Here is a 26,769-nt window from a genome sequence, read left to right as displayed (position 1 = left end):
TGAGAAAGAGGTGTGTGTGTATAGCACGAACAATAAGTGTCTGTGTGTGTGTTTCAGTTTTGACGGGGTACTTGCGTGTGGTGTTTTCCAGCTGTTAGAATGTCTGAAGCTGGGAGCGCTGTCCCGCACCACGGCCAGTACACACATGAATGCATTCAGTTCCAGGTCTCACGCCATCTTCACCATCAACCTCTGTCAGATGAGAGTCTGCCAACAAACTGAGGTAGGGAGGAAGGGAGGGAGGAGGGGAGGAGGGAGGGAGGGAGTAGGGAGGGAGGGATGGAGGGAAGGAGAGAGGAGGGAGGGAGGGAGAGAAGGAGGGAGAGACAGAAAGAGACAAAGTAGAGGTAGAAGAGGGTAAAAGCTGAAAGATGAAAGTCAGAACAGTTATACAGTAGTAATAAAACATGGTGATAACTGTTGTCACTGTATTCTCTCTCTCTCTCTATCTTCTCTATCTTCTCTATCTTCTCTATCTTCTCTATCTGTCTGTCTGTCTGTCTGTCTGTCTGTCTGTCTGTCTGTCTGTCTGTCTGTCTGTCTGTCTGTCTGTCTGTCTGTCTGTCTCCAGGAGAATGGAGGAGTGAATGGAGGAGTGAATGGAGGAGTGAATGGAGGAGTGAATGGAGGAGTGAATGGAGGAGTGAATGGAGGAGTGAATGGAGGAGTGAATGGAGGAGTGAACGGAGAGGTGAACGCAGAGCTGAACGGAGTAGGAGGAGGAGATGGAGGGTCTATAGCCAAGCCTGAATACGAGACTCTGATGGCCAAGTTTCACTTTGTGGACTTGGCTGGATCAGAGAGACTGAAACGCACCGGAGCGACAGGAGAGAGGGCACGAGAAGGCATATCCATCAACTGTGGACTGGTGAGGAGTACACTACGTGATGATGATGTGTGTGTTTTCCCTGGTGCTGAGAAACTTGATCATGACGATGATGTGTGTGTGTGTGTGTGTGTGTGTGTGTGTGTGTGTGTGTGTGTGTGTGTTCTAGCTGGCCTTGGGGAATGTGATCAGTGCTCTGGGGGACCAGGCTAAGAAAGGAGGCCATGTTCCATACAGAGACTCTAAACTGACACGTCTTCTACAGGACTCACTGGGAGGAAACAGGTAACACACACACACACACACACACACACACACACACACACACACACACACACACACACACACACACACACACACACACACACACACACACACACACACACACACACACACACACACACACACACACACACACACACACACACACACACACACACACACACACACACACACACACACACAGAGGCCTGTGCCTCACCAGTCTTTATAACGTCTGTAATGTTTTCCCTCTCCTCTCCAGTCGTACGGTGATGATAGCGTGTGTGAGTCCATCTGACCGGGACTTCATGGAGACCCTGAACACACTGAAGTATGCTAATAGAGCCAGGAACATCAAGAACAAGGTGATGGTGAACCAGGACAAGACCAGTCAGCAGATATCTGCTCTCAGGGCTGAGATCGCCAGGCTACAGATGGAACTGATGGAGTATAAAGGGGTGAGGAGAGAAGGAGGGAAGGATGGAGGGAGGAAGTGAGGGAGGGAGGGAGGGAGGGAGGAAGGAAGGAAGGAAGGAAGGAAGGCGGGATAGAAGGAGGGAGGGATCCGAGACTAATGGAGCATGTGATTGGCTGAAAGGAAGTTGTCTCCCCTGTGATTGGCTGCAGTAAAGTAGTCTGATTTATGATTGGCTGAGGTGTTGGCGTCCAGTGAGTACAAAAATAAAATGGAAAATTGAATTTTTTTACCAACAAAATGCTTGATGTGATATAAAAATCAATATCATGTTTGTTGATTGGATGAAATGGCATTGTTCTGTATGTTCATTGGCTGAGATAATATCTTCCTGTATGTGTATTGCCTCCTCCCCAGGGTCAGCGTGTGATGGGTGAGGACTGCGTGGAGGGCTTCAGTGATCTGTTCCAGGAAAACTCTATGTTACAGAGAGAGAACGACACGCAACGCATGAGAGTCAAAGCTATGCAGGAGACCATCGACCACCTCAACACACGCGTCACCACGCTCCTCGCCAACGACGTCAGCACGCTCCTCGCCAAGTCAGGTAAGACCAAGAGAGACAACACACACACTGTCCAATGGTGGTTGAAGATTGTAGCTGTCTGAAAACTCAGATCCTTGCTTCCCCCGTCCTTCTTTACTTCATTTCTACACCTCCCTCTCAAAGCTCATTGGAGGAGAGGATCCAAGGTCCCTTCCTCAGACCTTCTCCTCCGATGAGCTTTGAGAGGAAATGAGGTAACAAGGATTTGACAGCTAGTAACATTTTCTGACACAGACCATTGCATGTAGTTAAGAAGTGTTAACCGCTTATGTCTCTCTGTGAACTCTGACCTTCTGACCTCTAGGTGAGGGCAACGAGGAGATTGGTGCTCTGATCCAGAACTACATCAGAGAGGTTGAGGAGCTCAGGTAAGAGTCTGTTAGGGGTTATAACTCCACTGGGACTATAATGTCTGGGTCTGACTCTATAGCCACTGTTTCTCTGGGACTGGACCGTAAGACATCATTATGGAGGTCAAAGGGTAAAGCAATTCATTGAGTTTATGTTTTGCTGTTACTCTACTTCAGTTCATAGTTTTATTGTTGTTGTTCTACACTGAACAAAAATATAAACTTAACATGCAACAATTTAAAATATTTTACTGAGTTACAGTTCAAGGAAATCAGTCAAGTGAAATAAATTAATTTGGTCCTAATCTATTGATTTCACATTACTGGGAATACAGACATGCATCTGTTGGTCACAAATATCTTTAAAAAAAGGTTGGATCAGAAAACCAGTCAGTATCTGGGGTGACCACCATTTGTCTCATGCAATGCAACACATCTCCTTCATATAGAGTTGATCAGGCTGTTGATTGTGGCCTGTGGAATGCTGTCCCACTCCTCTTCAATGGCTGCCCGAAGTTGCTGGATATTGGCGGGAACTGGAACACGCTGTCGTACGCGTGGACCCAGAGCATCCCAAACATGCTCAATGGGTGACATGTCTGAGTATGCAGGCCATGGAAAAACTGGGACATTTTCAGCATCCAGGAATTGTGTACAGATCCTTGCGACATGGGGCCGTGCACTATCATTCTGAAACATGAGGTGATGGAGGCGGTAACTGTAAAGTTTGACTAATGACATCTGTTTGTCTTTATCTCTCTCTTTCTCTCGCTCTTTATCTCTCTCTCGCTCTCTCTCTCTTTCTCTCTCTTTCTCCCCACCCTCCTCTTCCCCCTCTTTTCCCCTCCTCTCAGATCCAAGCTCCTGGAGAGCGAGGCGATGAACGAGTGTCTTCGTCGCAGTGTGACCCGTCTCTCTTCCCGCTCGCCGTTCCCTTCCTCCTCCCATAGCTCCACCCTCGGGCCACACCCTTTAGGCTCCTCTCCCCATTCCCTGTCAATGGAGGCGGAGATGACGGACGTAATTCGCCGAGCCAAGATGGACATTGAGAGCCTGAAGAAGAAGGAGAGGAGACAGAGGAGGATGAGGTGAGAGGACGAGAACAGGGGAGGGAGAGGAGAAGAGAGGAGACTACTGTTGACAGCATTAGAGGGAACAGGATTGGGCTCAATCCCATTTCTATTCAGCTAGTAAATGGGATTGGAATGGGGCCAGGATGGTAGTGTAGGGTAGTGATTAGTGCTGTTGCGGTGACCGTATTCCCGCCACATCGGCGGTCAAGAGTCATGAAGGCAGTCAAATTCCACGTGACCTTTTAGTCACGGTAATTCGGCTTCTCCAAGCTCTGATGCTGGTCATTAGGAGTCTACCAATCTTGCTAACTGCCTGGTACTCAGCACTCTATTGTCCATCTAATCACTCTGACATAAATGCAAATGTAATGGGAAATCTAATCAAACATTTCATGAGAGCCCATGAGCTCCTGTTGCGCAACATTTCTATAGGCTATGCAATTGCGTGAGAAAATAGAGTGATGGCCTCTACTAAAAATAGGAGGATCAGCTTTCTATAGGCTAAGCCTACTATATTTATTTCTCAACTTTCCTATTATTAAGCACATTGCTTATCTTTACAACAGGAGCATAGCCTACCTGGCCGGCATGAAAATAAACCACACGGGAAAAGTGTCCTCCATTCGCTATTTAAGTGCATAGATGACATGTATTTTTCCCCTGCTGACCCTGTTTCGAGACAGGTGCATGATAATGATCCATTCTAAATCAAAACAAATTTCAGACATAATATTTAGTATATGTAAAGACAAGATTAAATCAAGAATAGTCTGACCGGTGACAATATTAGCCTATCACTTGTGAATGAAGCCCAGCATAAGAAACAATGCCTTTTTTTGCAACTTTTTCTAATCATAGTCGCACACCTCATGTAGCCTAGTCCATAGGCCTATATGTTTGAATAAGGTTTGTATCACAACTAAAGTGGCCAAATAACTTCTTATGAAGCACATTAATCTGCTTTATAAGAGGTGTAGAGCCTAACTGGCATACATAAGCAGCGCGTGAGTTTCAAGTTTGGGGAAGAACATTTTCAGCATAAAAATGCACCTTTATAATAAAAGCATTACATGCATAATAGCATTTGCAGTTACTTTTGATAATGGTGTTTTCCCGCTAATGGAACATTCGGCCAAATAGTTTATCAACATTTTAAGCTAAATGTTCGGATCTGTTGAGTCAGCCACATTAAGTAAAAATGTTTTTTGTGATGCTAGTGGTTGTATTAATTTGGGATCTATTGCATCCCACAACTGTCTCAGACTATGTTTGGAATATTTATTTCTCGCACAGAATAGAATAAGTTGACTTTTGTACTATGGGGGATAGTAGATTGACATAGGCTAGTGCTTTTGCTGTTCTTTAGGCCTACTCATATTGTTGGCTGACGAAAAGTAAATGTGGACAGTGCTTCCAATATCTTCAATATGCACCTCGGAATTGGATGAGGACGCGCGCAGTTGCATCCCCGATGTGTCTGTCTTCACTTGTAGCCTGTGAGAAAGACCTGAGCCATGTGATGGAGTGTGCAACATTCAGGGAGAAGCGCACAACGGCCACTGGCCGCATTAGGCATGGATTTTTTTTAGGGTGCGTTATGGCCACACAAAGGGAATGCCGGCGTGAAAATTCTAGGCATTATCAAGTGCTTGTCAAATTGTGAATGAGTGACTGATATATTGCCTACAGCCTGCGTAAAAAAACAAAGCAGAGCTCATGCCTTTCAAACTACTGTTTTCTAATCATCATTAGTCTCATCATGCAGCCTTACAATGTATTCAAAATCAAAACATATAGCCCAACGTTTGTAGAACAACTAAAGTTACATCAATAACTCTAAATGAAGCATATAGGAATACCTATTTGTTTGTTAACCGCTCAAAACACAATAGCACATGTGTTCACTCCCTCAAATCGTTTGGAGAAAACATCCTTTCTATTTTATTCAGCTTTGTTCAAATGTATTCTTCATAATATAAAATAATGCCACGGAATTCTAACCAAATCGTGTCTGCTAAATTAACTATTGTAGCCCACAGCCGTTTTGCATAGCCAGATCAGGACCTAACATAAGGACAACTCAGAATATGCTATTCAGTTCTTCTGAAATAGACTACATTTTCTTCATATCATGTTTCTTTAGACCTGTCTAAAATAAATAATGGATTTATTGTGAAGGTGTAGGCTTTATTACATGGATTTATTAGACTTTTTAAAATGTAGATGTTCCAAAGGTCTGCACCAGTGGCTTGTAGGCAATGTGTGGAAACCAGGAGATGCTAAATGTGTTTATGTTAATTAACGGTCAATTACCGTGAGACCGACAGTTATTTGCTTGACAAACACTGGCTGACGAAATGTCATGACCGCCACAGCCCTAGTGGTGATGTTGGAACTGAGACAAGCAACTCTTACTCACTGACTACTGCCATGTAATGAGAGAGGTACTCACTGACTACTGCCATGTAATGAGAGGTACTCACTGACTACTGCCATTTAATGAGAGAGGTACTCACTGAGTACTGGCATGTAATGAGAGGTACTCACTGACTACTGCCATTTAATGAGAGGTACTCACTGACTACTGTCATGTAATGAGAGAGGTACTCACTGACTACTGCCATTTAATGAGAGGTACTCACTGACTACTGTCATGTAATGAGAGAGGTACTCACTGACTACTACCATTTAATGAGAGGTACTCACTGACTACTGCCATGTAATGAGAGAGGTACTCACTGACTACTGCCATGTAATGAGAGAGGTACTCACTGACTACTGCCATTTAATGAGAGGTACTCACTCTGACTGCTGCCATGTAATGAGAGAGGTAGTCACTGACTACTGCCATGTAATGAGAGAGGTACTCACTGACTACTGCCATGTAATGAGAGAGGTACTCACTGACTACTGCCATGTCATGAGAGAGGTACTCACTCTGACTACTGCGATGTAATGAGAGAGGTACTCACTGACTACTGCCAGGTAATGAGAGAGGTACTCACGGACTACTGCCATGGCATGAGAGAGGTACTCACTGACTACTGCCATGTCATGAGAGAGGTACTCACTCTGACTACTGCCATGTAATGAGAGCGGTACTCACTCTGACTACTTTCATGTAATGAGAGAGAGGAGCGGGGACAAAGTGACAGGTTAAAACAGGCTAATTAACTTGTAATCAGGGAGAGAGGGAGGGGAAGATGGAGAGAGGTCTCTGCTAATAACTGTGTTCTCCATATCCACTTGGCAACAGTCCCAAAACAAAATGGGTGATTATTGGTTGAGTCCCAAATCAAATCAGAGGCCCATACAGGTCTAATACATGGTCATCCATATTTGTAATAGATTCATATGGTGATGGGACAATTAACTAAAGCTGCTTATTGGGTCACAGCTGTTATGTGCGGTGCCTTCTGTGTGTGTCCCAGTCTGACGCCAGGTCATATATTCTACCTACAGCCCAGAGAAGGAGAAGGGGTTGAAGAAACAAGTGAAGCTTCCCTCTCATGTGAACGGACAGGACGGACAGACCGGACAGAACGGACAGAACGGACAGGACGGACCGGACGGACAGAATGGACAGGACGGACCGGACGGACAGATGGACTCTAAAGAGAACTACACAGAGGACGGGATGTCCCCTCTGCAGGAGGAGGAGAGTGGGTGTGATGAGGAGGAGGAGGAGGAGGAGAGGGATGAAGATGAGTTTGACAGTGATGAGAGTCTGGTGGACTCAGACTCTGATGAGAAAGGTGAGTGAAAGATAACTATGACACTACCCAAAGAGTGGCAGAAATTTCCTCAATTCCAAATTAACACCTCTGCACTTGTGTACCGCAGTTTGGGGCAGGATTGAATAGGTTTCATCATTAACCTAATGAAAGTACCAAATTGTCCTATGTTTGGCTGTATGCTACAGTATTTCCTAGGTAGCAACTGAAATCCCCAACTGCCCCACTCTACTATAACATGTCTGTCTGATAGCCACAGTTTTCACCTTTCACCTCTTGACCCTTGACCTCTCTGTGCCCTCTGACCTCTAACCCCCTGCAGCTAACTTCCAGGCGGATCTGGCCGACCTGACGTGTGAGATTGAGATCAAGCAGAAGTTAATCGATGAGCTGGAGAACAGTCAGAAGAGACTGCTGCAGCTCAAACTACAGTATGAAGAGAAACTCGTCCTGCTGCAGAACAAAATACGAGACACACAGCTGGAGAGAGACAGAGTACTACACAACCTCAGTGAGTTATGGGTAATGTAGGCACGCAGTCACAGAGACACACAGCTGGAGAGAGACAGAGTACTACACAACCTCAGTGAGTTATGGGTAATGTAGGCACGCAGTCACAGAGACACACAGCTGGAGAGAGACAGAGTACTACACAACCTCAGTGAGTTATGGGTAATGTAGGCACGCAGTCACAGAGACACACAGCTGGAGAGAGACAGAGTACTACACAACCTCAGTGAGTTATGGGTAATGTAGGCACGCAGTCACAGAGACACACAGCTGGAGAGAGACAGAGTACTACACAACCTCAGTGAGTTATGGGTAATGTAGGCACGCAGTCACAGAGACACACAGCTGGAGAGAGACAGAGTACTACACAACCTCAGTGAGTTATGGGTAATGTAGGCACGCAGTCACAGAGACACACAGCTGGAGAGAGACAGTACTACACAACCTCAGTGAGTTATGGGTAATGTAGGCACGCAGTCACAGAGACACACAGCTGGAGAGAGACAGAGTACAACACAACCTCAGTGAGTTATGGGTAATGTAGGCAAACAGTCACAGAGACACACAGCTGGAGAAGGACAGAGTACTAAGTTATCCCTAAATATTTCAAAATCTAAAAGCATTGTATTTGGGACAAAACATTCACTAAACCCTTAACCTCAACTAAATATTGTAATAAATAATGTGGAAATTGAGATGACTAAAGTTGCAAGTTGAGATGACTAAACTGCTTGGAATAACCCTAGATTGTAAACTGTCATGGCCAAAACATATTGATACAACAGTAGCTAAGATGGGGAGAAGTCTGTCCATAATAAAGCGCTGCTCTGCCTTCTTAAAAACACTGTCAACAAGGCATGTCTTACAGGCCCTAGTTTTGTCACACCTAGACTACTGTTCAGTTGTGTGGTCAAGTGCCACAAAAAAAGGACTTTGGAAAATTACAATTGGTTCAGAACAGGGCAGCATGGCTGGCCCTTGGATGTACACAGAGAGCAAATATTAATAATATGCATGTCACTTTCTCCTGGCTCAAAGTGGAGGAGAGATTGACTGTATCGCTACTTTTATTTGTGAGAAGTATTGACAAGTTGAAAGCACTGAGCTGTCTGTCTAAACTACTGGCACACAGCTCAGACACCCATGAATACCCCACAAGACATGCCACCAGAGGTCTCTTCACAGTCCCCAAGTCCAGAACAGTCTATGGGAGGTGCACAGTACTACATAGAGCCATGAATACATGGAACTCTATTCCACATCAGGTAACTAATACAAGCAGTAGATTTAAAAACAGATAGAACAACGGGGACTGTAAAGCAACACAAACATAGGCACAGACACACACACACACACACACACGATAACATATGCACTATACACACACATACACATGGATTTAGTACTGTAGATGTGTGGTAGTGTTGGAGTAGGGGCCTGAGGGCACACAGTGTGTTGTGAAATCTGTGAATGTATTGTAATGTTTTTAAAATTGTATAAACTTGGCAGCAGCTAATAGGGATCCATAATAAATTCAAATACAAATACCTCAGTGAGTTATGGGTAATGTAGGCATACAGTCACAGAGACACACAGCTGGAGAGAGACAGAATACTACACAACCTCAGTGAGTTATGGGTAATGTAGGCACGTCGTCACAGAGACACACAGCTGGAGAGAGACAGAATACTACACAACCTCAGTGGGTTATGGGTAATGTAGGCATACAGTCACAGAGACACACAGCTGGAGAGAGACAGAATACTACACAACCTCAGTGAGTTATGGGTAATGTAGGCACGAAGTCACAGAGACACACAGCTGGAGATGGACAGAGTACTACACAACCTCGGTGGGTTATGGGTAATGTAGGCACGAAGTCACAGAGACACACAGCTGTAGAGAGACAGAGTACTACACAACCTCAGTGGGTTATGGGTAATGTAGGCATACAGAGTGTACTGTACATACTGCCCAACATCAGTGAGTGATTGTTGTAGGGGAAGACACAGCTGTAGCACAACATAGATACAGGTAAATGCCAAAATAAAGGAAACACCACCATTTGTATTTATTATGGATCCCCGTTCGCTAGCAGCTACTGTTCCTGGGGTCCAGCTAAATGAAGGCAGTTATACCATTTAAAAAAACATTACAGTACATTCATTACATAATTCACAACACACTAAGTGTGTGCCCTCAGGCCCCTACTCCACTAACACATATCTACAACACTAAATCCATGTGTACGTGTGTGTATAGTGTGTATGTTATCATGTGTACGTGTGTGTATAGTGTGTATGTTATCATGTGTATGTATGCATGTGTCTGTGCCTATGTTTGTGTTGTTTCACAGTCCCCGCTGTTCCATAAGGTGTAGTTTTATTTGTTTTTAAATATACTTTTACTGTTTGCATCAGTTACTTGATGTGGAATAGAGTTCCATGTAGTCATGGCTCTATGTAGTACTGTGCACCTCCCATAGACTGTTCTGCTCTGGTGGCATGTCTTGTGGGGTATACATGGTTGTCTGAGCTGTGTGCCAGTAGTTTAGACAGACAGCTCTGTGCTTTCAACATGTCAGTACCTCTCATAAATAGAAGTAGTGATGAGGTCTATCTCGCCTCTACTTTGAGAGAGATTGACATGCATATTATTAATGTTTGCTCTCTGTGTACATCCAAGGACCAGCCGTGCTGCCCTGTTCTGAGACAATTGCAATTTTCCTAAGTTCCTCTTTGTTGCACCTGACCTGAACAGTAGTCCAGGCCTGTAGGACCTGCCTTGTTGACAGTGCTGTTAAGAAGGTAGAGCAGCACTTTATTAGTAACAAAGTCTCTTAATAGGGCACTGGGCCACCACGAGCCAGAACAGCTTCAGTGCACCTTGGCATAGATTCTACAAGTGTCTGGAACTCCATTGGAGGGATGAGACACCGTTCTTCCACAAGAAATTCCATTATTTGGTGTTTTGTTGATGGTGGTGGAAAACGCTGTCTCAGGCGCTGCTCCAGAATCTCCCATACGTGTTCAATTGGGTTGAGATCTGGTGACTGAGACACACACACACACACACACACACACACACACACACACACACACACACACACACACACACACACACACAGCCTTTAAACCCCCTGTGCTCCGTTGAGACCTCTCTTTCAAAGTCACTGAGATCTCTTCTAGCCAAGGTAGCCAAAATAATGGGCACATGGGCATTTTTATACATGACCCTAAGATGTTAATGTGGAATCACCTGCTTTCAATATACTTTGTATCCCTCATTTACTGAAGTGTTTCCTGATATTTGCGGTAACCTGTACGTACTGTAGTCAATTTCAGCTCTACCTCTTTTAATAAGCATCACTCTCTCTCCTCTCCTTTCTAGTGTCCATGGAGAACTACACGGAGGAGAAGGCTAGCAGGATCAAGTCAGATTATGAGAAGAGGCTAAAGGAGATGAACAGAGACCTGATGAAGCTACAGGCGGCTCAGAAGGAACACGCTAGGCTACTGAAGAACCAGGGACGCTATGAACGAGAGCTGAAGAAACTACAGCAGGAGGTCAACGATATGAAGAAAGCCAAGGTGAGGAAGAGGAGGAGGAGGAGGGCAGAGCAGAGGAGAGGAGGGAAGAGGGGAGGACAAAGAGAGGGAGAGGGAGAGAAGGAGGAGGAGGAGGAGAAGAAGGGGGTAGGAGGAGGAGGAGGAGGAGGAGGAGAAGGGGGTAGGAGGCAGAGAATTGTGTCAACTATATACAGTACCAGTCCAAAGTCTGGACACACCTACTCATTCAAGGGTTTTTCTTCATTTTTACTATTTTCTACATTGTAGAATAACAGTGAAGACATCAAAACTATGAAATATCACATATGGAATCAAGTAGTAAACAAAAGTGTTTAACAAATCAAAATATATGTTATATTTGAGATTCTTCAAAATAGCCACCCTTTGCCTTGATGACAGCTTTACACACTCTTGGCATTCTATCTGCAATGTTTATAGCCCTATGTCAGGGTATTCCCCCCACAGTCATCGATGGCCTATGCTCCCTGAGAAGTATGTAAGCAAGTTTGAGGGTTCGCTTCAGCTAAGTGCAGTTCTTCCTCCGGTCCCCAGGTGGCGCTGATGAAGCAGATGAAGGAGGAGCAGCTGAGAAGGAGGATGGTGGAAGCCAAGAGGAACAGAGAGATCGCTCAGCTCAAGAAGGAGCAGCGACGACAGGAGGTACGTGTGTGTGTTTGTGCGTGTGTGTGTCAGGGTGTGTTTTTGTGTGTGTGTGTGTCAGGGTGTGTTTGTGTGTGTGTGTGTGTCAGGGTGTGTTTGTGTGTGTGTGTGTCAGGGTGTGTTTGTGTGTGTGTGTGTGTCAGGGTGTGTTTGTGTGTGTGTGTGTGTGTGTGTGTGTCAGGGTGTGTTTGTGTGTGTGTGTGTGTGTGTCAGGGTGTGTTTGTGTGTGTGTGTGTCAGGGTGTGTTTGTGTGTGTGTCAGGGTGTGTTTGTGTGTGTGTGTGTGTGTCAGGGTGTGTTTGTGTGTGTGTGTGTGTGTGTGTCAGGGTGTGTTTGTGTGTGTGTGTGTGTCAGGGTGTGTTTGTGTGTGTGTGTGTGTGTGTCAGGGTGTGTTTGTGTGTGTGTGTGTGTCAGGGTGTGTTTGTGTGTGTGTGTCAGGGTGTGTTTGTGTGTGTGTGTGTGTCAGGGTGTGTTTGTGTGTGTGTGTGTTTGTGTGTCAGTGTGTGTGTGTGTGACAGGGTGTGTTTGTGTGTGTGTTTGTGTGTGTGTCAGGGTGTGTTTGTGTCAGGGTGTGTGTGTGAGGTGTGAGTGTGTGTGTGTGTGTGTGTCAGGGTGTGTGTGTGTCAGGGTGTGAGTGTGTCAGGGTGTGTGTGTCAGGGTGTGTTTGTGTGTGTGTGTGTGTGTGTCAGGGTGTGTTTGTGTGTGTGTGTCAGGGTGTGTTTGTGTGTGTGTCAGGGTGTGTTTGTGTGTGTGTCAGGGTGTGTTTGTGTGTGTGTGTGTGTGTGTCAGGGTGTGTTTGTGTGTGTGTGTGTGTGTCAGGGTGTGTTTGTGTGTGTGTGTGTGTCAGGGTGTGTTTGTGTGTGTGTGTCAGGGTGTGTTTGTGTGTGTGTGTGTCAGGGTGTGTTTGTGTGTGTGTGTCAGGGTGTGTTTGTGTGTGTGTGTTTGTGTGTCAGTGTGTGTGTGTGTGTGTGACAGGGTGTGTTTGTGTGTGTGTTTGTGTGTGTGTCAGGGTGTGTTTGTGTCAGGGTGTGTGTGTGAGGTGTGAGTGTGTGTGTGTGTGTGTGTGTGTGTGTGTGTGTGTGTCAGGGTGTGAGTGTGTCAGGGTGTGTGTGTGAGGTGTGAGTGTCAGGGTGTGTGTGTGTCAGGGTGTGAGTGTGTCAGGGTGTGTGTGTGAGGTGTGAGTGTCAGGGTGTGAGTGTGTCAGGGTGTGTGTGTGAGGTGTGAGTGTCAGGGTGTGAGTGTGTCAGGGTGTGTGTGTGAGGTGTGTGTGTCAGGGTGTGTGTGTGTCAGGGTGTGTGTGTGTCAGGGTGTGAGTGTGTCAGGGTGTGTGTGTGAGGTGTGAGTGTCAGGGTGTGTGTGTGTCAGGGTGTGTGTGTGTCAGGGTGTGTGGGTGTGTGTGTCAGGGTGTGTGAGGTGTGAGTGTCAGGGTGTGTGTGTGTCAGGGTGTGTGTGTGTCAGGGTGTGTGTGTGTGTGTGTCAGGGTGTGTGTGTGTCAGGGTGTGAGTGTGAGGTGTGAGTGTGAGGTGTGAGTGTGTGTGTCAGGGTGTGTGTGTGTCAGGGTGTGAGTGTGAGGTGTGAGTGTGAGGTGTGAGTGTGTGTGTCAGGGTGTGTGTGTGTCAGGGTGTGTGTGTGAGTGTGTCAGGGTGTGAGTGTGAGGTGTGTGTGTGTGTGTGTCAGGGTGTGTGTGTGAGGTGTGAGTGTGTCAGGGTGTGTCTGTGAGGTGTGAGTGTGTCAGGGTGTGTGTGAGGTGTGAGTGTGTCAGGGTGTGAGTGTGAGGTGTGAGTGTGTCAGGGTGTGAGTGTGAGGTGTGAGTGTATCAGGGTGTGAGTGTGTCAGGGTGTGAGTGTGAGGTGTGAGTGTATCAGGGTGTGAGTGTGAGGTGTGAGTGTATCAGGGTGTGAGTGTGTCAGGGTGTGAGTGTGAGGTGTGAGTGTGTCAGGGTGTGAGTGTGAGGTGTGAGTGTATCAGGGTGTGAGTGTGAGGTGTGAGTGTATGCCTGGAGATACGTAATACACTTATGATGCTCTTGTACTCAACCAGAGACTTTTTTATTTCTCGGTTAATACAGGGGAAGGGAAAGGGGGAGGGAAAGGGGAAGGGAAAGGGGGAGGGAAAGGGGGAGGGAAAGGGGGATACCTTTTACCTCCCTTCCCCGGCCAGTTCAACAAGTCATTAGTAAAGGGAAAGGGGGATACCTTTTACCTCCCTTCCTCGGCCAGTTCAACAAGTCATTAGTAAAGGGAAAGGGGGATACCTTTTACCTCCCTTCCCCGGCCAGTTCAACAAGTCATTAGTAAAGGGGAAGGGGGATACCTTTTACCTCCCTTCCCCGGCCAGTTCAACAAGTCATTAGTAAAGGGAAAGGGGGATACCTTTTACCTCCCTTCCCCGGCCAGTTCAACAAATCATTAGTAAAGGGAAAGGGGGATACCTTTTACCTCCCTTCCCCGGCCAGTTCAACAAGTCATTAGTAAAGGGAAAGGGGGATACCTTTTACCTCCCTTCCCCGGCCAGTTCAACAAGTCATTAGTAAAGGGAAAGGGGGATACCTTTTACCTCCCTTCCCCGGCCAGTTCAACAAGTCATTAGTAAAGGGAAAGGGGGATACCTTTTACCTCCCTTCCCCGGCCAGTTCAACAAGTCATTAGTAAAGGGAAAGGGGGATACCTTTTACCTCCCTTCCCCGGCCAGTTCAACAAATCATTAGTAAAGGGAAAGGGGGATACCTTTTACCTCCCTTCCCCGGCCAGTTCAACAAGTCATTAGTAAAGGGAACGGGGGATACCTTTTACCTCCCTTCCCCGGCCAGTTCAACAAATCATTAGTAAAGGGAAAGGGGGATACCTTTTACCTCCCTTCCCCGGCCAGTTCAACAAGTCATTAGTAAAGGGAAAGGGGGATACCTTTTACCTCCCTTCCTCGGCCAGTTCAACAAGTCATTAGTAAAGGGAAAGGGGGATACCTTTTACCTCCCTTCCTCGGCCAGTTCAACAAATCATTAGTAAAGGGAAAGGGGGATACCTTTTACCTCCCTTCCTCGGCCAGTTCAACAAATCATTAGTAAAGGGGAAGGGGGATACCTTTTACCTCCCTTCCCCGGCCAGTTCAACAAATCATTAGTAAAGGGGAAGGGGGATACCTTTTACCTCCCTTCCTTGGCCAGTTCAACAAGTCATTAGTAAAGGGAAAGGGGGATACCTTTTACCTCCCTTCCTCGGCCAGTTCAACAAATCATTAGTAAAGGGAAAGGGGGATACCTTTTACCTCCCTTCCCCGGCCAGTTCAACAAGTCATTAGTAAAGGGAAAGGGGGATACCTTTTACCTCCCTTCCTCGGCCAGTTCAACAAATCATTAGTAAAGGGAAAGGGGGATACCTTTTACCTCCCTTCCCCGGCCAGTTCAACAAGTCATTAGTAAAGGGGAAGGGGGATACCTTTTACCTCCCTTCCTCGGCCAGTTCAACAAGTCATTAGTAAAGGGAAAGGGGGATACCTTTTACCTCCCTTCCTCGGCCAGTTCAACAAATCATTAGTAAAGGGAAAGGGGGATACCTTTTACCTCCCTTCCTCGGCCAGTTCAACAAATCATTAGTAAAGGGAAAGGGGGATACCTTTTACCTCCCTTCCTCGGCCAGTTCAACAAGTCATTAGTAAAGGGAAAGGGGGATACCTTTTACCTCCCTTCCCCGGCCAGTTCAACAAATCATTAGTAAAGGGGAAGGGGGATACCTTTTACCTCCCTTCCTCGGCCAGTTCAACAAATCATTAGTAAAGGGAAAGGGGGATACCTTTTACCTCCCTTCCCCGGCCAGTTCAACAAATCATTAGTAAAGGGGAAGGGGGATACCTTTTACCTCCCTTCCTCGGCCAGTTCAACAAATCATTAGTAAAGGGGAAGGGGGATACCTTTTACCTCCCTTCCTCGGCCAGTTCAACAAATCATTAGTAAAGGGAAAGGGGGATACCTTTTACCTCCCTTCCTCGGCCAGTTCAACAAATCATTAGTAAAGGGGAAGGGGGATACCTTTTACCTCCCTTCCTCGGCCAGTTCAACAAATCATTAGTAAAGGGGAAGCGGGATACCTTTTACCTCCCTTCCTCGGCCAGTTCAACAAATCATTAGTAAAGGGAAAGGGGGATACCTTTTACCTCCCTTCCCCGGCCAGTTCAACAAGTCATTAGTAAAGGGAAAGGGGGATACCTTTTACCTCCCTTCCCCGGCCAGTTCAACAAGTCATTAGTAAAGGGAAAGGGGGATACCTTTTACCTCCCTTCCCCGGCCAGTTCAACAAGTCATTAGTAAAGGGAAAGGGGGATACCTTTTACCTCCCTTCCTCGGCCAGTTCAACAAGTCATTAGTAAAGGGAAAGGGGGATACCTTTTACCTCCCTTCCTCGGCCAGTTCAACAAATCATTAGTAAAGGGAAAGGGGGATACCTTTTACCTCCCTTCCTCGGCCAGTTCAACAAATCATTAGTAAAGGGAAAGGGGGATACCTTTTACCTCCCTTCCTCGGCCAGTTCAACAAATCATTAGTAAAGGGAAAGGGGGATACCTTTTACCTCCCTTCCTCGGCCAGTTCAACAAGTCATTAGTAAAGGGAAAGGGGGATACCTTTTACCTCCCTTCCCCGGCCAGTTCAACAAATCATTAGTAAAGGGGAAGGGGGATACCTTTTACCTCCCTTCCTCGGCCAGTTCAACAAATCATTAGTAAAGGGAAAGGGGGATACCTTTTACCTCCCTTCCCCGGCCAGTTCAACAAATCATTAGTAAAGGGGAAGGGGGATACCTTTTACCTCCCTTCCTCGGCCAGTTCAACAAGTCATTAGTAAAGGGAAAGGGGGATACCTTTTACCTCCCTTCCTCGGCCAGTTCAACAAATCATTAGTAAAGGGAAAGGGGGATACCTTTTACCTCCCTTCCCCGGCCAGTTCAACAAGTCATTAGTAAAGGGAAAGGGGGATACCTTTTACCTCCCTTCCTCGGCCAGTTCAACAAATCATTAGTAAAGGGAAAGGGGGATACCTTTTACCTCCCTTCCCCGGCCAGTTCAACAAGTCATTAGTAAAGGGGAAGGGGGATACCTTTTACCTCCCTTCCTCGGCCAGTTCAACAAGTCATTAGTAAAGGGAAAGGGGGATACCTTTTACCTCCCTTCCTCGGCCAGTTCAACAAATCATTAGTAAAGGGAAAGGGGGATACCTTTTACCTCCCTTCCTCGGCCAGTTCAACAAATCATTAGTAAAGGGAAAGGGGGATACCTTTTACCTCCCTTCCTCGGCCAGTTCAACAAGTCATTAGTAAAGGGAAAGGGGGATACCTTTTACCTCCCTTCCCCGGCCAGTTCAACAAATCATTAGTAAAGGGGAAGGGGGATACCTTTTACCTCCCTTCCTCGGCCAGTTCAACAAATCATTAGTAAAGGGAAAGGGGGATACCTTTTACCTCCCTTCCCCGGCCAGTTCAACAAATCATTAGTAAAGGGGAAGGGGGATACCTTTTACCTCCCTTCCTCGGCCAGTTCAACAAATCATTAGTAAAGGGGAAGGGGGATACCTTTTACCTCCCTTCCCCGGCCAGTTCAACAAATCATTAGTAAAGGGGAAGGGGGATACCTTTTACCTCCCTTCCTCGGCCAGTTCAACAAATCATTAGTAAAGGGGAAGGGGGATACCTTTTACCTCCCTTCCTCGGCCAGTTCAACAAATCATTAGTAAAGGGAAAGGGGGATACCTTTTACCTCCCTTCCTCGGCCAGTTCAACAAGTCATTAGTAAAGGGAAAGGGGGATACCTTTTACCTCCCTTCCTCGGCCAGTTCAACAAATCATTAGTAAAGGGGAAGGGGGATACCTTTTACCTCCCTTCCTCGGCCAGTTCAACAAATCATTAGTAAAGGGGAAGGGGGATACCTTTTACCTCCCTTCCCCGGCCAGTTCAACAAGTCATTAGTAAAGGGAAAGGGGGATACCTTTTACCTCCCTTCCTCGGCCAGTTCAACAAATCATTAGTAAAGGGAAAGGGGGATACCTTTTACCTCCCTTCCCCGGCCAGTTCAACAAGTCATTAGTAAAGGGAAAGGGGGATACCTTTTACCTCCCTTCCCCGGCCAGTTCAACAAGTCATTAGTAAAGGGAAAGGGGGATACCTTTTACCTCCCTTCCTCGGCCAGTTCAACAAGTCATTAGTAAAGGGAAAGGGGGATACCTTTTACCTCCCTTCCTCGGCCAGTTCAACAAATCATTAGTAAAGGGAAAGGGGGATACCTTTTACCTCCCTTCCTCGGCCAGTTCAACAAATCATTAGTAAAGGGAAAGGGGGATACCTTTTACCTCCCTTCCTCGGCCAGTTCAACAAGTCATTAGTAAAGGGAAAGGGGGATACCTTTTACCTCCCTTCCTCGGCCAGTTCAACAAGTCATTAGTAAAGGGAAACGGGGATACCTTTTACCTCCCTTCCCCGGCCAGTTCAACAAATCATTAGTAAAGGGGAAGGGGGATACCTTTTACCTCCCTTCCTCGGCCAGTTCAACAAATCATTAGTAAAGGGAAAGGGGGATACCTTTTACCTCCCTTCCCCGGCCAGTTCAACAAATCATTAGTAAAGGGAAAGGGGGATACCTTTTACCTCCCTTCCCCGGCCAGTTCAACAAGTCATTAGTAAAGGGAAAGGGGGATACCTTTTACCTCCCTTCCTCGGCCAGTTCAACAAGTCATTAGTAAAGGGAAAGGGGGATACCTTTTACCTCCCTTCCTCGGCCAGTTCAACAAGTCATTAGTAAAGGGAAAGGGGGATACCTTTTACCTCCCTTCCCCGGCCAGTTCAACAAGTCATTAGTAAAGGGAAAGGGGGATACCTTTTACCTCCCTTCCTCGGCCAGTTCAACAAGTCATTAGTAAAGGGAAAGGGGGATACCTTTTACCTCCCTTCCCCGGCCTGTTCAACAAGTCATTAGTAAAGGGAAAGGGGGATACCTTTTACCTCCCTTCCTCGGCCAGTTCAACAAGTCATTAGTAAAGGGAAAGGGGGATACCTTTTACCTCCCTTCCTCGGCCAGTTCAACAAGTCATTAGTAAAGGGAAAGGGGGATACCTTTTACCTCCCTTCCTCGGCCAGTTCAACAAGTCATTAGTAAAGGGAAAGGGGGATACCTTTTACCTCCCTTCCTCGGCCAGTTCAACAAGTCATTAGTAAAGGGAAAGGGGGATACCTTTTACCTCCCTTCCTCGGCCAGTTCAACAAGTCATTAGTAAAGGGAAAGGGGGATACCTTTTACCTCCCTTCCTCGGCCAGTTCAACAAATCATTAGTAAAGGGAAAGGGGGATACCTTTTACCTCCCTTCCTCGGCCAGTTCAACAAATCATTAGTAAAGGGAAAGGGGGATACCTTTTACCTCCCTTCCCCGGCCAGTTCAACAAGTCATTAGTAAAGGGAAAGGGGGATACCTAGTCAGTTGTACAACTGAATGCCTTCAACTGAAATGTGTCGTCTGTGTTTAACCCAACCCCTCTATATGTATTTAACATCTATGAGTCATGTATTCCAGATGTATTGTGTGACATCTCTCCACCTCCCTCCCTCAGTACCAGATTAGGTCATTGGAGAGTCAGAAGTGTCAGCAGGAGCTTGTCTTACGTAGAAAGAGTCAGGAAGTGACAGCGTTACGACGGCTGGCTAAACCCCTGTCTGGACGCATGGCTCGACGGTTACAGCCCCTAGACTCTGGAGCAGAACTGTCTCCCAGCACCACCTCCTCTGAACTAGAGTCCAACAGGTAGGCAGTACTGCTACTGTAACCAAGTTGAACTGGTTAACCTTACTGCTGAGCTTGAAATTCTACCACCTGCACCATCGAATCGCTAGCTTTTTCCCCCCACTAGGTAACTTGTCAAGAGCTTAATCCCGTGTGTTTGTGAGACAGAAGACCCAAGATCTAGTCTGAATGTGATCTGCTGATGGATGAGCATGTGCTGTTAAGCCTCTGTTACACTACACAGTGTGTGTGCTCAACCAGGTCTGGATGAACAACACGTTCATCTGGCTCATAGCTTGTGTCCTGTTGTTTATATGTTGGTTTAGGACCACTCCAACCAATGTGTCCAACATAGTGAGACAGTGGAACACCAAGATGAACGGCTACCTGGGACAGAGCGAAGGGGTGACCACCAACGGGACACGGGTTGTTGGGTGAGTCACGGCGAGGTGTGTGTGTGTGTGTGTGTGTGTGTGTGTGTGTGTGTGTGTGTGTGTGTGTGTGTGTGTGTCGTGCGTGTGTGTCGTGCGTGTGTGTGTCGTGCGTGTCTCAGTGGAGGCTGCTAAGGGGAGGACGGCTCATAATAATGGCCGGAACAGAGCAAATGGAATGTCATCAAAAGACCTGGAGACCATGTGTTTGATGTATTTGATACCATTCCACTGATTCCTCTCCAGTCATTACCACAAGCTTGTCCTCCCCAATTAAGGTGCCACCAACCTCCTGTGGTGTGCATGCCTATGTGCCTGCATGTGAGCTGCATAAAGCATGAAACACACAGATAATCTGAGAGCTGCTTAAAGCATGAAACACACAGAGAATCTGAGAGCTGCTTAAAGCATGAAACACACAGAGAATCTGAGAGCTGCTTAAAGCATGAGACTGCCGATAAGTATATATCACAGTGGGAATCCGTTCCTTCTCTTTCTAGAACAAAAGACGTACCTGTTGCGTATCGGCGAAACTGCCGTTTCTATTTGTAGAATCGCAACGCTTGGCAACTTGACTTTGAGCCATTCAGAGAGCACAAACCTCAGTGTGGGGGAGCCGGCAGGAGTTTCAAGAAAAAGTCATTTTCATTAGGATTGTTCCAACTAAAACAATAAAAAAAACTAACTTAAACAATAAAGCTGCATAATACATAAATTTTTTTCTAGAGGAAGTCTTTACTTATTTTATGTCTAGCTAAGGAGTTGAAGAAGGATTTTTTTGGTTAGATTTGATAATGTGCACGTATTAGTTAGTTAGCTAGCTAGCTAGCTACTGTTAGCTTGCTAACTGAGAAAGGCAGTCACACACACTTCATATGCAACGACGGGGTGGTAAGTGCAGCACAATGCACACAATACTAAATGCTTTACCAAGCTAGCTATCTGGCCACTGTAGCTAGTAGCATTATAATTAAATCACAATGGATTAGTTTCCATGCAGAAGCTGCCTGTAGCTGGCTGCCGAGAGTCTTTAATAAAGCTTTTTGTGTAACTTACCCAAGATAGACCACAACCTGTTGTTTCCAATGGGAGCAGATGAGTCATAGTGGGCAGAACAAGCAAGGGGTTGGGCAGAGCCAGGTACGAGGCAGCGAGATTCTATTGGTTTGTTGGAGCATGTATTTGCATATTTTGACTAGGGAACGCCTGCTCTGTGAAGTGCGTCTTGATTTTACCTAGCTAGTACAACAGCTAGCTAGCGAATTATGCTAACAAGTTAGCTAACATTAGCCAGCTAGCTAAACTTGTATCTATGGGCTTTATGCGATTATGGAGAGTGAATTAAATAGTTTATTTCTTGCTAGCTAGTTATCTAGCTGTGGTCATCAACTCAGGTGTAGCGAAATGCTTGTGTTTCTAGCTCTAACAGTACAGTAATATCTAACAATTTCACAACAATACACACAAATCTAAAGTAAAGGAATGGAATTAAGAATATATCAATATTTGGGCGAGCAATGTCAGAGCTGCATAGACTAAGATACAGTAGAATAGGATAGAATACAGTATGGACATATGAGATAAGTAATGCAAAATATGTAAACATTATTTAGCTAGTAACAAGTGCTTTCCATAACAAAAGCAACAATATCGCAGCTAGCTAGTTAGCTAGCGAACATTGATTACTGGACCATAAAGCAACACACACAGACATGCTTTGCCAAACAACGCTACTGCCACCTTCTGGTTTGGAGTATTTTAACAAGGCTGAGTGGCTGATGACTTGAAGGTATTGCTCTGTGAACACTAAAGAGATTAACTGCCGACACTCTGTTCAGAGGTGCTAAAAACTGTCGGCAGGCAAACTTTTGACAATCCTACCGGTATGTCTGAGCTATATGAAGGTCAGATTCAGATGAAGTATGAGTCTGTTGACATTTACTTAGCTAAGGCTATTGTCAGATTCAATAAAGTTTAATTCAATTTTGAGGAGTGCTTTTTACAAAACCATTTATCGGATTATTTTCAAATCGAATTGACAGAAGTGACTTTCTTAGTCTGATATACTCTCCATCTCCATCTCCATCTCCTTCTTCTTCTTTCTTTGTCTCCATCCCTGCCTTCCTCTCCCTCCCTTCCCCCAACTCTCTTCCCCTTCCTCTCAAAATCTCTTTCATTCTCTTTCTCTCTCTCCTATTCTCTTCCTTCTCCTCCCCCACCCCAGCAGTAGAAAGATGAATGATTGAGCTGTGATAGGACTGACAACCTGTATTGTCCTTCGTCTTTCTCTCTGTGTAGGAGTAGGACTCGTGTCCAGCAGGGGGTTCTAGGATTGACAGTTAATCTGTTTTGTCCTTCGTCTTTCTCTCTGTGTAGGAGTAGGACTCGTGTCCAGCAGGGTAAGAGGGGTCTGAGGGGTAGTACCAGTTTCACCAAGGCAGCCCGTCAGAAGTGGCAAACACTGGAGAGGAGGATCCTGGACATCGTCATGCAGAGGATGACCATCACCAACGTAGAGGCCGACATGGACCGACTCATCAAGGTACTGTATGAGGTCACTTCCTCTGTCCTCTAGTGACACTTCCTCGTCCTGCTAACACTACTTTTAATTCACTATGAGGCAGTTACACCCTGCAGTTTATAAGTTAAGTGTTACAGACTTCATTTTAGCTGTCTGTAGTGGTTGTCATAGTGACCAGTTAAAATAGTAAAAAAATGCATTCTTCTTCAACCCTTCCTTGAATTAATCACCATATTGATATAGCTAACGTGGGTTTTCTCTCTCCTGTGTGTGTGTGTGTGTGTGTGTGTGTGTGTGTGTGTGTGTGTGTGTGTGTGTGTGTGTGTGTGTGTGTGTGTGTGTGTGTGTGTGTGTGTGTGTGTGTGTGTGTGTGTGAGACAGAAGCGTGAGGAGCTGTCCTTGCAGCAGGAGGCACTGTTGCGTAAGAGGGAGGTGCTAATGGCGGAGGGGGAGGGGCCTGACACAGAGGACCGCCTTGTCCAGGAAATGAACGAGGACATTGAGGTTTTGAACGCAAATATTGACTATATCAACGACAGCCTATCAGACTGCCAAGCTACCTTCATACAGATAGAGGAAACCAAGGTAAGAACACACACACACACACACACACACACACACACACACACACACACACACACACACACACACACACACACACACACACACACACACACACACACACACACACAGGACCACAGCCATCTTGTAGTAAGTAGTATATGTCTTAGTGCTGGATATTTCCTGCAGGAGGAGCTGGACTCAGTGGACACCTCAGTGGTCATCAGTTCCTGCTCTCTGGCCGAGGCCCGGCACCTGCTGGACCACTTCCTCAAGGCCTCCATTGACAAGGTACTGAACACAAGGCAGTGGATAGTTTAGTTGATGTATATTTCCCTCTGCTGGTCTTTCCCAGGACTGCAGGACAGTTGGAATAAGAGGAGTGTGTGTGTGTGTGTGTGTGTGTGTGTGTGTGTGTGTGTGTGTGTGTGTGTGTGTGTGTGTGTGTGTGTGTGTGTGTGTGTGTGTGTGTGTGTGTGTGTGTGTGTGTGTGTGTGTCTGTGTGTGTCTGTGCTTGCGTGTGTATGTGCATATGTGTTTGTGTGTGTGTGTAGGGGTTACAGGTGGCTCAGAAGGAGTCTCAGATCCGTCTGTTGGAGGGTCAGCTGAGACAGACAGATGTGATTGGCTCTGCCCACAACCACATCATCCTGGATGCGCTGAGAGAGAAAGCTGAGTTTATCCCTGAGCTGCAGGCACTCATCCACAACGTGCAGCAGGGTGAGGACACACACACGTACGCACTCACTCAATCACTCACTCACTCACGCACGCACGCACGCACGCACGCACTCAATCACTCACTCACTCACTCACTCACTCACTCACTCACTCACTCACGCACGCACGCACGCACGCACTCACTCACTCACTCACTCACTCACTCACTCACTCACTCACTCACTCACTCACTCACTCACTCACTCACTCACTCACTCACTCACTCACTCACTCACTCACTCACTCACTCACTCACTCACTCACTGTTGGTGTTTCTATGTGTGTGTCCACAGAGAATGGTTATGTCAGCACTGATGAGGAGCCGTCAGAATTTAGCCAGGCCTTGGATGGCAGGTGAGACTACATGATCCCCTTCAGACCCTCACACGGTGATGCCACACACTCATCATCACACTGACCCTCACACAGTGACAACACACACTCATCATCACGCTGACCCTCACACAGTGACAACACACACTCATCATCATCACGCTGACCCTCACACAGTGACAACACACACTCATCATCACGCTGACCCTCACACAGTGACAACACACACTCATCATCACGCTGACCCTCACACAGTGACAACACACACTCATCATCACACTGACCCTCACACAGTGACAACACACACTCATCATCACGCTGACCCTCACACAGTGACAACACACACTCATCATCACACTGACCCTCACACAGTGACAACACACACTCATCATCACGCTGACCCTCACACAGTGACAACACACACTCATCATCACACTGACCCTCACACAGTGACAACACACACTCATCATCACACTGACCCTCACACAGTGACAACACACACTCATCATCACACTGACCCTCACACAGTGACAACACACACTCATCATCACGCTGACCCTCACACAGTGACAACACACACTCATCATCACACTGACCCTCACACAGTGACAACACACACTCATCATCACACTGACCCTCACACAGTGACAACACACACTCATCATCACACGTCACTCTGTCAGTGTGTTTATGTCTCTTTGCCTTCTCTGTCTGCAGTGTGTTTCAGATGAAGTTTTCAGCCAGTCAGGATGACTTCAAGAGGACGGTCCAGGTATGTCAACATGTAGTAGCAGGATTTCAGGCGTAGGTTAAATCAGCTTTTCTTCTTCAGTTCATTTCACTGGTTTAGGACGTTACTGGCTCGTATGACATGTTTGTTATGAGGAACCCTCACTCGACACAGTTAAAACATCTGAGTATTTTCTGTTGACTAAACATCTGAGTATTTTCTGTTGACTAAACATCTGAGTATTTGCTGTTGACTAAACATCTGAGTATTTTCTGTTGACTAAACATCTGAGTATTTTATGTTGACTAAACAATTGAGTATTTTCTGTTGACTAAATAGAGTAGAGGTTGTTGAAATCTGTCAGTAAAAGCCAATATGTGTAGTTCCATCAGATACCTGTAGATGGCAGCCTCTACACATGAGTCATAGGGGAATAGTTCCATTAGATACCTGTAGATGGCAGCCTCTACACATGTGTCATAGGGGGATAGTTCCATTAGATACCTGTAGATGGCAGCCTCTACACATGAGTCATAGGGGGATAGTTCCATCAGATACCTGTAGATGGCAGCCTCTACACATGAGTCATAGGGGGATAGTTCCCATAGATACCTGTAGATGGCAGCCTCTACAAATGAGTCATAGGGGGATAGTTCCCATAGATACCTGTAGATGGCAGCCTCTACACATGAGTCATAGGGGGATAGTTCCATCAGATACCTGTAGATGGCAGCCTCTACACATGAGTCATAGGGGGATAGTTCCCATAGATACCTGTAGATGGCAGCCTCTACACATGAGTCATAGGGGGATAGTTCCATCAGATACCTGTAGATGGCAGCCTCTACACATGAGTCATAGGGGGATAGTTCCATCAGATACCTGTAGATGTCAGCCTCTACACATGAGTCATAGGGGGATAGTTCCATCAGATACCTGTAGATGACAGCCTCTACACATGAGTCATAGGGGGATAGTTCCATCAGATACCTGTAGATGACAGCCTCTACACATGAGTCATAGGGGGATAGTTCCCATAGATACCTGTAGATGGCAGCCTCTACAAATGAGTCATAGGGGGATAGTTCCATTAGATACCTGTAGATGGCAGCTTCTACACAAATCAAATCAAATGTTATTGGTCACATACACATTGTTAGCAGATGTTAATGCGAGTGTAGCAAAATGCTTGTGCTTCTAGTTCCAACAGTGCAGCAATATCTAACATGTAATCTAACAATTCCATAACAACTACCTAATGACACAAATCTAAAGGGATGGAATAAAAATATGTACATATAAATATATGGATGAGCGATATAGGCAAGATTCAATAGATGGTATAAAATATACTTTATACATATGAGATGAGTAATGTAAGATATGTAAACATTATTAAAGGGGCATTATTTAAAGTGACTAGTGATCCATTTATTAAAGTGGCCAATGATTTCAAGTCTGTATGTAGGCAGAAGCCTCTCTGTGTTAGTGATGGCAGTTTAACAGTCTGATGGCCTTGAGATAGAACCTATTTGTCAGTCTCTCGGTCCCAGCTTTGACCAACCTGTACTGACCTCGCCTTCTGGATGATAGCGGGGTGAACAGGCAGTGACTGGGATGGTTGTTGTCCTTGATGATCATGTTTGCCTTCCTGTGACATCGGGTGCTGTAGGTGTCCTGGAGGGCAGGTAGTTTGCCCCCCGGTGATGCGTTGT

The 26,769-nt window shown here is 46.2% G+C and overlaps 1 protein-coding gene across 2 annotated transcripts in view; it reads left to right on the top strand.

Annotated features, from left to right (window-relative positions):
- The window catches only part of LOC120024178 (kinesin-like protein KIF21B), a 56,835-nt gene that overhangs the window by 3,088 nt on the left and 26,978 nt on the right, over positions 1–26,769 (top strand). For both annotated transcript variants that reach the window (XM_038968363.1, XM_038968354.1), the window contains exons 3-24: positions 1–10; positions 92–223; positions 704–868; positions 996–1,111; positions 1,350–1,545; positions 1,920–2,109; positions 2,414–2,477; positions 3,314–3,547; positions 6,995–7,043; positions 7,110–7,287; positions 7,589–7,777; positions 11,167–11,366; positions 11,898–12,005; positions 19,589–19,770; positions 20,085–20,187; positions 22,141–22,161; positions 22,594–22,731; positions 23,092–23,295; positions 23,461–23,562; positions 23,826–23,991; positions 24,285–24,345; positions 25,042–25,090. The exon at positions 1–10 is cut by the window's left edge and continues 140 nt beyond it. In XM_038968363.1, the coding sequence (XP_038824291.1) occupies positions 1–10; positions 92–223; positions 704–868; positions 996–1,111; positions 1,350–1,545; positions 1,920–2,109; positions 2,414–2,477; positions 3,314–3,547; positions 6,995–7,043; positions 7,110–7,287; positions 7,589–7,777; positions 11,167–11,366; positions 11,898–12,005; positions 19,589–19,770; positions 20,085–20,187; positions 22,141–22,161; positions 22,594–22,731; positions 23,092–23,295; positions 23,461–23,562; positions 23,826–23,991; positions 24,285–24,345; positions 25,042–25,090 (2,857 nt within the window). The remainder of the gene's footprint in view (positions 11–91; positions 224–703; positions 869–995; positions 1,112–1,349; positions 1,546–1,919; positions 2,110–2,413; positions 2,478–3,313; positions 3,548–6,994; positions 7,044–7,109; positions 7,288–7,588; positions 7,778–11,166; positions 11,367–11,897; positions 12,006–19,588; positions 19,771–20,084; positions 20,188–22,140; positions 22,162–22,593; positions 22,732–23,091; positions 23,296–23,460; positions 23,563–23,825; positions 23,992–24,284; positions 24,346–25,041; positions 25,091–26,769) is intronic.

The sequence above is a fragment of the Salvelinus namaycush genome, chromosome 2 (assembly GCF_016432855.1).
Source record: "Salvelinus namaycush isolate Seneca chromosome 2, SaNama_1.0, whole genome shotgun sequence".
NCBI lineage: Eukaryota > Metazoa > Chordata > Actinopteri > Salmoniformes > Salmonidae > Salvelinus > Salvelinus namaycush.
This window is presented reverse-complemented; position numbering and strand designations above follow the sequence as displayed.